Here is an 11,769-nt window from a genome sequence, read left to right as displayed (position 1 = left end):
CTACTAATAGCTCATTACAAGCTGGCAATATACTGCCTACTTTCCGCTGGTGTAAGCTACTCTTTTTTTTATACCTATATTATCTTTGAGATGAGTTGATACGCCTTTTTGTTGTATTTTGTCGTGTAATTTATTGATGTGTATTTTGTCGTGTAATTTATTGATGTGTATTTGGCCTTTGTAGGTCTATAGGCTATTCATTGGTTTGAATGAGGAGAACAACATTTTAGAAACAACACTTCAAATTACTCTTACAATCAACACACCTAAGAGAACAAAGACTGTATAAAAGGTTTTATTAGTCTTAGCCACAGTAGGTGTATCTTACTGTTAATTTAGACATATTACATGATTTAGTCTCTGTTTTTTTTTTTTAAATGAATGTAAGTAGGCTATTTGAAGCGTGACTATGACTTTTTTCTTGTTTTGGCATATCCAAATATCTTTTGTCAGCTTCTATCAGTTCTAGTTTGAATCCAGCCTGTGGCTCCCCGCCTGCATGTCAATCCCCACTCTCTCTCTCCCTGATTTCAAACTCTATCCACTGTCCTATCTCTCCATTAAAGGCACAAAAGCCCAAAAATAAAACTATAGTTTGAAGCTGTATGATGTTTTACAGCTGCTTCAACATTATAGTCTACAATCACATGAGCACCACTTTCTTAACTATCACCCACAAACTCAACCTGAAACATCTGATGATTTTAGAAAACTTCAGAAACCTTAGAAAGGTTTTGTATGTTTTAACAATATTTGGCTGCAAGAGTTTGTAACGACATCAAAGCTGCTCAAGGGTCACCATCAGTTTAGGAAGAGTCTATATTGTGTGAAATACATAGGTTAGTGTTTTAAAAAAATAAATTGTATATTTTATGGCTCATCATACAAGATGTGTGTTTTTGCCTTTTTTTGCCACCATTTGAAGTAAACATGTCTGTTACCCATTGTTGAGTATCATTTAGAGCATGTAGTCTGTTATCTGGACAAAAATATACTAACTGTGTGATATGAAAATCATTTTAACCCCTGATAATATTTTCTCCTGAATCGAATATTTATCTTATGGTCTGTTCATGAGTCAAAAAGACTGATTCTTAACAGGTACAATTTAAAGGGTGTTCAATCATATATATTTATATAGCCTTCTTCGAAATTACAACAAAAAGGGAATACATAATAAGGAAAACATTCTCTTATATCAGTCCTTGTAACAAGAAGAACTTGTGATGACAATAACAGTATTTACAATTTCAAGACGACCACAACACAATTCTCTGAATTTGAGCCGAGTCACATTCTTGCTCTTTTCACTATACGTCTGTGGTGATGCTTTTACTATGAACAAAATCATCCTCTGTTGTCTCTTTCGCTGAATGAAATGAGGCAAGAGTTCAGAGTGTGAAAGCAGCCACTTTGTCCACCTGACCGTGAGTGTTCATGGTATTTAACCACAATCCTCAGCACACTTCAGGTAACATGTTTTTCTCCCACGCAGCCGTCCTGCTGCTGCCAGGAGGCCACACTGATGGCCTGACCCAGAGAAGCAATGAGAGAGGTCAGACCGATGAGGTAGCCATCCTCTCTGCTTCCCTCGGCCCACGGGACGTCGTGCAAGAGCTGACTCATGTTGGGCACTGGGGTCGTCTTCCCAAAGTCTATCATCCACACGCTGGCCTTACTGCTGTGGTCATGGACAAAGAGAAGCGAGCTGCCAATCACCTGATCAGGTCAAAAACATGTCCATGTGTTAGAGGAATGAAAAGTAGCTCCCATATTTAAAAACAAATCAAAGTTAAGTGGAATTATAATGAAAAAATGTGTGACTTCATGCAAACAGACCTCATGGGTTCTGAAAAACAGTGAATTCTTCAGTGCCTCGCTCAGGGCCAGGAGTCTGGAGTGGTATGCTTTCTGAAAACACAGAGTGGTTACGGTTCAGCAACAACACTAAGTTTGAAAGGTTTGAAGTCTAATGGGATAAATCAAAGATGCTGTATAACAATTGATCACATTTCAGGAAGCCAGTTGAAAGGTTTGGAAGAAGTGAATATTAATGTAATGGGCAAAAGTATTTCTCCATTTTGCTTTATTTCTAAACTTCAGTATCTGTTTTTTTCTTATTTTCTTGTTTTTTCTTTACTGTTTAATTAAATCTTTATTATAAAACCTTTGAATACAATTCCAATGTAGAGATTTGTGGTAGCTTTGTTTTGCACGTAGATATCTACAGAGGCATCAGTGAGTTCATTGTGTAACGGAGGCTCGATAAGGTCTGATTCTTCTTTTCAGCCACAGAGCAGCAGCTGGACAGAAAACTAAAGATGAGCAAATTAGACAGTCATCTAAAACTCATGTAAAGTATTTTTTATGCAAATCAGCCTTTTTTATTTGGTTTAGTCACTAATTTAAAGATTTGGATGTGGATTTTTTTTTTAGATGTGTTGTTTTCTAACAGAGGATTGGTATAATGTTACATGTTCCTGTATGACAGAGAAAACTGACCAGGATGTCCAGGTGACTCCTGGTGAAGAAGAGCAGAGCCTCTGTGGCCTGAGCTAAAGTCCGAATGTTCCTGAAGTCGCGTTGGATGCTGCCATCATCCATCTGACTCACACAGGAAGATACAAAAGAGCATTTGAAAGCAATTTAGGTATTTTTGGTTAACATTAGTTGTGCAGAGATTTAACTGTTCTCTCCTCCCACCATGATGCCCTCTATCCTGAAGCCCAGTGTGGACGAGGAGCTGGTTGTGTCTCTCCACTGAAGGTATCGCAGCTTTGTCACTGCTTTCTGTGCGTGTTCCTCTGCTGATGGTGCTGAAGGGTCAACGTTCACCATCTTCTGGTACATGTCACTCCGCATGGAGGCCTTTGCCCGCGCTGTGATAAGTTCCTCCACCTGAAAGGTTCTGAGAAGGAAACTCATGATGTACAGAAGTTCACATCCATCACAGATAACTGAGACTCTTTCTAGTAGTCATTGTCACACCAGAACGAACGGGTCTATAAAGAAAATAAACATAAAGTGCAAATAATGATCAGGAAATAAAGGTTGCACTCGTTGAAATTTAGCTACAGATTTTCATAGGGTGCATTCATATCCCTTTTTAAGCATCAGGACTTGATAAAATTCAAGTCAAATAAAATTCGATTATCTTGATAAAAGATAAAATTCATATAATCCATGAAGAAAATTTGGGAAAAAATGCTGCATTTAAGGTGAATATAAATAGAAAAACTGGGCGAAGATTTTTTTTTAGTAATATTTCCATTGAGGATGAAAAGTCAATAAAAAAGTTTAAACATATATACACTGTTAGGCCTGATATATAACCTCCATAAGAGTCTATTATATAAGAATGATGATCATTCTTATAGCTTACATATAATGAGTTCAACATAGTCGGCACAGATTTCTACATAAGTCCAAAGATGGGTCACCTGTTTTGAAAAAAAAAATACAAAATTCCCACCCACCTCACTCCCATCTTGCAGTCCATGATGACGGGTCTCCTCAGGCCGCTCAGCAGGTCTTCCAGGCGGATGTAGCAATGCTCGCCTCTGGTGACCAAGCCGTGGTACTGAGGGACGAAGGGTCTCAGCATGTCTCTCATCAGGCTGTCCAGACATCTCTCCTCCACCTCACTGTACAGTTTCAACACCTCCCCACCCTCACCCAGCTGGAAGTTACCTGCTGATAGCAAGGAATCATTATGCTGACAGTGGATATCATCTTATTTCAGGAGATTCCAGAGGTGTGCAGAAAAACACTGAATACAGTCGAAATGTTTGCATGTATGATCAGATAAAAGTGTCTCAGTTCCTGAAAATTCAAATCTACAGAGATAAGTCATTGTAACAGCAACGTGATCTGTGTTGAGGTGTCTCTTGGAGGAATTTGTAAACTTAGTCACAGGACCTTGAGTGCATGTATGTGTCTTGTTTGAAACACTGTAACAAGCATGCCTTGATGTCCAGCCAGCTGAACCCAGGAGCTCTGCCGCTGCAGCGACCAGTGCATCATGGTCAGGTAAGTTTTCCAGGAGCGGCACTGAGAAACACAGGAAAACAGATTATGTTCTGTCACACATATTTAATTGTTGTTCAGGTACAGGACCTTCTCCCGGCATGCATTGTTTTCTAAGAGGCAGGGCACATGTTGAAATGTTAAATGATGCTGAAAACCATCCACCAAACCTGAATGTCTGCATTTCCTCCTGCATGTTTAAGGGAGGAAATGCACCAGCCAGCAAACAGGGTTGAAATAGGACTTCGCTGCTGCCTCAAACTCTTTACCGACCTTTCACACCGGACATGAATTAGGAATGGAACTTCATCCTGTTTCTTCCAGAGGCCAATACATAGCAGACATTTTGTGTTTGTATTTTCCAAGTTATCTTTTGGGCCTTTTAGCCTTTTTTTTTTTAGATAGAACAGCTGAAGAGAGACAGGAAGCATGCTGGGAGGAGAGAGTGGGTGGATGACAATCAGTAAAGGGTCTGTGTTCGGATTTGAACCCACAGCCGCTGCGACGAGGACTATAGCCTCTGTACATGGGGAACGCGACATAACAGCTAGGCCACCCGGGGGCCCCTACTTAGCAGTTGTCATAACAACACGTTCAGACTTGTAGGATTCCCTGTGTGATTTTGATTACTGAAACACCATCCCAGTCCTAACCAAAGCCGTCCTCAAAGCAGGTTAAGCAAAGGCTTTAATAACAACACAGAAACGAAACAGGAGGTCATGACAGTGTGACTGTGTTCGTCCCACAGTGACAAGTCAAAAGAGCCGTTGTATAAGTCCCAGTGTCTCACCACTCCCCTGATAAAATAAATCCGATTGAAAGACATATGTTAGGGACGCTGTAGGGTAAAAGTACACTACCCAGTCCTGTGTAAACTCCAACAGCTGTTATGACTGTTAGTGTATCTGTTGTTTGCAATCAGCATATACCTTGACAGTTATGATCTGCTTTGTATATACACAAAATAGCCACCAGATAAAAGTATGGACACAGAAAAACCAACAGAGGCTAATGGAGACATGAGCATGCTCAATGTGTCCCTGTCTCCTTTTTTTTTGTATTTCATTTGTTTATTAGGTGATGCAGAGCAATACAAGACAAGTGAGAGACATGACGAGAGCAGTACTACGTGGGAGACGCAACGATACGTGTTAACACAGCAAAACATAGACGAAACAAAGACAAGCAGGAAGTGTCCCTGTCTCTAAATGAAAACGTTTTTAATGTAAAGACGTGTTATATTTAAGACTTGAGCCCATAAACTGCAAGTTTTTCTCATCCGATTTTTGTCACAAATTGTCTGTTTTCGTTTAACAGAAATATAAATGATACACCCTATAGTCCCCCCCTTTACTGTCTGCTCTCACCTGCTCTCATATCTGTTGCAGCAGCAGCAGCAGCGTGGCATGCAAACATAATTCAAATCCAACCTTGTCAAAGTCCCCTTTCAAACTCATGCAAATCACCTAAACCACAGGTGCAAAGAACAGTTTTGTTTCTTCTTCCATGGAAAACCAGAGCAGGCGCATGCACAGGTGGGATGCACATGTATAATTATGATGGAAAACATAAAAAAAATGTTTATGTTAGTCTCACCTTCCTGAGCGTTCTCCTTTTTGAGGTGGCATCCTCCCCCTCGCTGAAGACCTCGTCACTCTCTGCTGACGAGAGGTTCATGGAGGAGCAGGGGGAGGTGGAGGAGGAGTGCAAAAGCTTAGAGAGGATAGGGTGAGGGGACGGCCACTGATGAGAAGTGGAGCCCCCTATAATTCCAGGCTGCTCCTCAGCCTGTTCATCCTCCCCCTCTGGAGTCTCCCCACTCTCCTCTTCTTCTCCCTGCACAGCTGAAACAGAAGGCCTATTCCTCTCCTCGTCCTTTTCTTGTCTCCCTCTTCCTCCACAGTGGTTCCACTCTCCTCCTTCCATCTCATGATCATCACCCTCTCCGTCTCCTTCAGTCTCTTCAGTCTCCATCCTTTTTCTCACGCTCAACCTTGCACTCCGCCATCCGTCTGTATCAACCTCAAAGCTGCCCCCTAATCTCTCCTTCCTTCTTGTCCTCCATTTCGCCTTTACTTCAGCTCTTGCACATCTTCTGTTTGACTCCTTTAAGTCCTCTTTTCTTTGTGGTTCCTGGACTACCTCATCTCCACTCATCTCGGCGTCTGAGTGCTGGAAAGCTATTTTTGTCTCTGAATCAGGCTCATTGTCCCACTCTGAATCCTCTCCGAATCCACCTATGCACTGACTGTAAGGGGGGAAACTTTTGGTCGACTGGAGTCTGGGTCTGGTTCTTAACTTGAGTCTCATGCTGCTGCTGGAAGGACCCTCATCCGTAGACATATGTTGGTGCGTCTCGTCTGATAGTCTGTTCTCTACCTCCATCTTTATTACCTCCATGTGGTTTTCATCCATCTTAGTGTCCAGTATTGGGAGCAGAGTGTGAATCAACTCCATGAGTTCCACATGTGCTTGTACAAAACAGAGGAAAAAGAGAAGACAATGCATAAAGAAGTCTAAACGTATCTCTTAAATAGCCCGAACAGTAGTCTTGAAATTACACAAAAGGAAATATAAAACCAAATTGCACCCTACCGTACCTGTGTCCTGTACCGGTTAGTTTTTAGTGCCCGTCAGTGAGCTGCAGCACTCACTGCTGCTGTTATAGTTTGCATGCAGTGACGTTAATACATATCCAAAGCTTCATTCAGCAAGAAGAGCCGCAGGGCAACCTGATATCCAGGAATAACACCTATGCTTGATAGACTCTGGAAATGCAGTAAGGTGTCCTCCCACCTGATATGAGTGCGTACTTTGTGGGTTATCTGTTGAAGGAGGTGTCTTCCCACTGCACAACATATTCCACAAACAATCTGATTAACCCTTAATAGGTTTTATTCCAACAGTTAAACAGGATGCACTTCAGAGGGGATAAAGTAATATTCATTTAGTCTTAAAACTTAAATTATGATACATTTAGTATTAAAGACATTCACACATACATGTTTAAATCATTTTTTCACAGTCTGATGGAGAAGGCTAAAAACATTTGACCTAAGCAAGTAGCATTTAGATCACAATAGAAGTCATTTTTACAGATGAAATCGCTCCACAACCTTACATTTCATAGTTGAATGAAAACAGGACCAGCATGCAGTCGGTGTGTTTTTAGCATTTTGACATTCTTTTTGCATGTTTGTCGGGGATGTTTCTAATGTCAAATAAAAAGAAAGAATGTGAAATAGATCAAACAGACCTGTAAACACTGTACTATTGTAAAAAGAAGCAGGACAAACAGTTATTTGGATTTTAAAGTCAAAATATTACTAAACAATTGCATGGTTACATTACATATATTGTCAGTATATGCTGAATTACTTTTTTTTTATCTGACATTGTCTTATTTATTTCAGTCATACAATTATTGAAAAACACTGACAAAATAGGTTCAGATACGTTCTACCCATAAATCGTAAGGTCCTATGACATTTACATTGAAACAACGTTGAGAGAGGAAACACAGGAGCCATGATGTCAGAGTAAGATCTACATTCAGGTGATCACCAAACATGTCTAGGCAGTGTACAGATGCTTCTGACTCTCTTAAATCACCATCCTTACACTCTACACTTTCTCCCGCTGCTTTATTAGTGGCCTCAGGCTGCCTCTGATTCACTCATTTTGATCTGACCATGTATCTTTCAGTTCTGCATCTCTGTGTCCTCCTGACTCCAATATGTCGGGGTCATCTGGAAGGCCCCCACTGACTGTGATGAACCTATAGGAAAAAATGATTCCTCCATTCAGCACCAAATGACAGATTCAAGTTACTCAAATTATACAGAAATTCTCTTTGCATGTTTTTTTGTACCTACAGCAGCATCTCTTCCCCTCCTTCGCTGGTTGTTGCGCATGTTGTATTCTCTTTGTGGGAGTCGTCCTCCTGTTCTACGCTGTAAAAAAAAGGAAAAACAAACACTCAGCTGTTTGAGTCTAAGTGCAAACATTCAAGATCATTATTCATTTAAACACAAGTGTATAAGGTGTGCAGCCCTAAAGCCAAAGACAAATCACTGATTTTTGTATATCAAGCCTCACCTGCTCTGGTATCAAGTCCACTTTAAGCAGAAGCCTCAGGTAGCTGAGGATGAAGAGGAAGCTGAGGAAGCTGAAGTTACTAAACACGCCCACCAAGGCAGATGTGAGAGGGAAGTTGAACAATAAGTATCTGACAAGGAAAAAACAACAGTTAGTATGATGCAATAAGGAAATGGTGCATTCAATGTAATTCAACTTATTCCCTGATTTACTTAAAAGTGCTTTTCCCATATTTCTTTGACCAACCCACAGATCAAATCTGAACTCCACTGGGCACTGTAAGGCACAAACAGTGAGTGGGTTTGTCCTGAACTAAATATGTCTTGGAGTATTTTATTGAAATCTGGTCTGAGGAAGATACTGTTGGAGGAATAATTTACGTGTATTCCTCCTTTGGGTGAAACCAAAACACAATTTTTAAAAGTAATTGGGACAAATATCAACATGTTATAATGTACATATTTTCACATGTATCTCAGAGATCTTTTGCAGCCTCAATTTGTTTCTAAGTTTTAAAAATTTATATTTTTTACAAATGTGTTTTTGTAATGTTTTATCATTTCCTGTACAGTATGATACTGTCAGATCTCTTGCAGGTATATTCTTTGGCGAGGACTCTTACCTTATACCAGTGAAGTGAGCATGAATGAGGAGCTGAGATGAGTAGATCTGCACCTTGTTGGACAGAATCTCAATAATGGCTGTGACCGATGGAGAATACTGCACATGAAGAAACATCCTGTTAGGGAGACCTTAAAAAAAAACTGGCATTACTTTTTAAGAACACTAATTAAAATACAGCTTGATACATACAGGGTCATCGATGTACTCTGAGTACAGCTCCACCTCCAGCACTTGTTTCTGCTCACTGACTCCGCTCAGGAAGGCTGGCAGGAACAGAAGAGTCCCCAGCTGCTTCAGCAGGTCTGAACGGTAACGCAGCATGCTCTGACCAAAGCACCACAACACAGTCAACAAGAGAAACACAGAGGTGGAAGATCTTTTTTTATTTTCATACACTCTTAGCCATTGTGCTCTTTCCCTACAGGTGTTTGATGACACACGCTAAAAAGATGTTATCAATGAGGTCATGATGAATATTTAGGAAAGGATGATTGATGCTGTCATGGGTGTTCAGTTCTGCCTTTTGCATATCTCAGTGATTGATTAATGATGTTGCAAATTGTTGTTACATGATTCATTATGACTCCTGGCTTAGGAATGTAAAGTAAATGATGGCCTCCCCTGAATTTGTAAATCTACTGGATTAGCTTTTGTTGTCCCCTCAATATTTTTTCAGTCATTTATTCACATGTCTTTAGTGTCACCTCAGTCACCTGAGCCCTGAGTTCACCTCCTGTGACAGTGGAGCTCTGCAGCAAGCCTAAGCAGCTTTAGTGTGTCTCTGACCAGTCTGTGTGATTAAAAGGTTGTTGTGCATTAGTGCTGTACTCACAAAGCGAGAGCTGGAGGCAGACAGCAGTTGACTTGTCTGAGAAACACAGAGCAAAGCAACAGTAAATCAGAGGAGTGTGTGAGAACTAGCTAAAAACTCTTGTGATTGTTTGCACACATGTAGCCAAAGAGGAAGTGGAGCAGGACCAATCTTAGTGCAACTTACAGAGCGAGCAGAAGAGGCAGTTTTCTCTCCTTCCCGAGAGAAACAGGCTGTCTTGATCATGAACATCCCCAGCTCCTGATTGACTGGAGAATCAGGCATGTCAAGCTGCAGAGAGATCGTGTAGGCCTGGCCGAAAGTCATCACCTGGATGTGCATTTTAGAATGATGACTCATAGATACAGACACAAATAAAAACTCTGACTTATGTTCACACTTACATGTCTGTTGTTCCTCATCAGAGAGATGTTGGCCACTGGATAAGAGCACGAAAAAGAGGCAGGAGATTCACAGTCAGTCCTGCAAACAAAAACATGAATGACTGAATTAAATCAAGCAAGAAGGAATTCAAGACGCAGAAAAACTAAAGTGGGATGCAGCTTGACCGGACTTTTACACACACACCTGTAGTAATAGTGCACAGCTGTGGAAAAAGCTGCCTGGGGCATGTAAGAGTAATAGAAGCTCCCATAAAGAAAGGCGGCGATCCAGAGGAGCAGGAAGACCACAAAGACCACAAGAATGATCTGCAGAATTCTCAGGCGGAAACGTTTCATCATCGTGATGACAGCACGTAGGAGCTTCTTCGTCACCCGTCCAATGAAGAAAGACGGTTCTCCATCGTCTCCTGAATGAAAACGACTTTCTTCATCCATAAACTATAAACCATAGACAGTAATAAACAATTAGGACTTATTGAAATACAGATAAGCAGAGGGTTTCTTGGAACAGCTTGAAAAACACAGAAAAGATAGGAATCATCATGACTCTGTTTGGCTAATATCCAAAAAGCCTGTGGCTAAATGTATCAAGTAGGTGATTCTTTAAAAATAAAAAATATAAATAAGGCCTTGTCTGCTTGACGTCATTAAATCCAGAATGATTGATATGATATTATGATCTCATAGCCAAAGACACAAGAACCACTGATAGTATTAAGAGCAGCAAAAACCACTGGGACCAATCTCAGTCACAAGCAGAGACTGGTCATGTCAGATGACACATTGTGTCAATAGCCCACTGATCTGACTGTGCACATGTTGCCAAAGAAGCAACCAAAGAAAGGCAGCAGTTTGTTTTCGTCTGACTGAGTAATCAGGATTCAAGATTTGAGATATTTATTGTAAGGTACCAACAAATTAAATAGAAGCAGTTGTTGTCATTGATTTTTTTTTTTGGCTTGCTCTTACGGTGTCAAGGTGTGTATACAAAAATAAACTTTATGTAGTTTATTAAGTTTTAAGGAGGATATCCATGACACTAATAAATACATAGATTGTGATGGTTAACCCTTAAGATTCAGTGCTTTTTAGGCTTTGATATATGATATTTAACGATGTATTGAAAAAGATTACACAACAAATTACTGAGCACTGTTGTCCATTTGAGATCAAGACGTTTTGCTGGTTATCATTATAGTATAGGCATGTGGGCTGAATAAAACCTAAGTATATAGTTAGACATTCTGAAATACAACATGCATCCAACAGCAACATGCCTGCCATAGACATGTAGGCATTTAAAAACAACAACTCACCTCTGGTTTCTATTGGCCAAATATGAGCTATTAGGAAACCACTTCTGTTTTCCCTTAAGTCTCTTAGTCCACAGCCTGACACTTTCTTCTTCTTCTTCTCACTGCAGTGTTTAAAACACAACTGGGCCTTAGCTCCTTACTCAGCTGCCATTGGACAGGATTTGGTCCTTCCCACACAAAGACAGATGCTGCAGCCAGCTGTAACAGTGTTCAACATTACTCTGAAAACAAGGGCAGAAGCTTGAAAGTAGTATTTCCTAGGCAGACAATGCTATGTTTAAATTTAGGCAAAAAAAGGGGAGCATTTCAGAAAAAAACTATATTGTTTGACTTTGATAATATTTTTTATTGATTTTATAGACAAACTGACATCAATGACAGTTTAGAATAAAAGTTTATTCAAACATTTAGCAAATTCAAAGCCTAACCAATACTTTTATTTATGTATTATGTTTTTTTTGAATATGTTTGATTACGCCTAGTTAATAGT

At 40.2% G+C, this 11,769-nt stretch overlaps 3 protein-coding genes across 4 annotated transcripts; all 3 read right to left on the bottom strand.

Annotated features, from left to right (window-relative positions):
* Nucleotides 1-279: 279 nt before the first annotated feature.
* Nucleotides 280-3,853, bottom strand: LOC132982584 (inositol-trisphosphate 3-kinase B-like). The gene is made up of 6 exons (XM_061049134.1): nucleotides 3,841-3,853; nucleotides 3,477-3,732; nucleotides 2,704-2,908; nucleotides 2,503-2,604; nucleotides 1,840-1,911; nucleotides 280-1,719 (listed from the first exon to the last, which is right to left on the bottom strand). The coding sequence occupies exons 1-6, from the start codon at nucleotides 3,851-3,853 to the stop codon at nucleotides 1,468-1,470; spliced, it is 900 nt and encodes a 299-aa protein (XP_060905117.1). The 3' UTR covers nucleotides 280-1,467.
* On the bottom strand, nucleotides 3,630-6,798 carry LOC132982047 (cyclic nucleotide-gated cation channel beta-1-like). Of its 2 annotated transcripts, XM_061048285.1 has the most exons (3): nucleotides 6,627-6,798; nucleotides 5,623-6,497; nucleotides 3,630-4,050 (listed from the first exon to the last, which is right to left on the bottom strand). In XM_061048285.1, the coding sequence occupies exons 2-3, from the start codon at nucleotides 6,481-6,483 to the stop codon at nucleotides 3,910-3,912; spliced, it is 1,002 nt and encodes a 333-aa protein (XP_060904268.1). In that variant the 5' UTR covers nucleotides 6,484-6,497; nucleotides 6,627-6,798; the 3' UTR covers nucleotides 3,630-3,909. The 2 variants fall into 2 exon arrangements, with proteins under 2 accessions (XP_060904268.1, XP_060904266.1); XM_061048283.1 differs by having other exon boundaries at nucleotides 5,623-6,798.
* A 105-nt stretch (nucleotides 6,799-6,903) lies between these two features.
* LOC132982048 (seipin-like) lies at nucleotides 6,904-11,485 on the bottom strand. The gene is made up of 10 exons (XM_061048286.1): nucleotides 11,280-11,485; nucleotides 10,148-10,401; nucleotides 9,964-10,042; nucleotides 9,746-9,889; nucleotides 9,581-9,616; nucleotides 8,938-9,072; nucleotides 8,747-8,844; nucleotides 8,125-8,254; nucleotides 7,898-7,979; nucleotides 6,904-7,804 (listed from the first exon to the last, which is right to left on the bottom strand). The coding sequence occupies exons 2-10, from the start codon at nucleotides 10,396-10,398 to the stop codon at nucleotides 7,728-7,730; spliced, it is 1,032 nt and encodes a 343-aa protein (XP_060904269.1). The 5' UTR covers nucleotides 10,399-10,401; nucleotides 11,280-11,485; the 3' UTR covers nucleotides 6,904-7,727.
* Between the last annotated feature and the right edge of the window lie 284 nt (nucleotides 11,486-11,769).

This window comes from Labrus mixtus, chromosome 10 (genome assembly GCF_963584025.1).
Source record: "Labrus mixtus chromosome 10, fLabMix1.1, whole genome shotgun sequence".
Classification (NCBI taxonomy): domain Eukaryota; kingdom Metazoa; phylum Chordata; class Actinopteri; order Labriformes; family Labridae; genus Labrus; species Labrus mixtus.
Note: the sequence above shows the minus strand (reverse complement) of the source record. Positions and strands in the feature narration are given on the sequence as shown.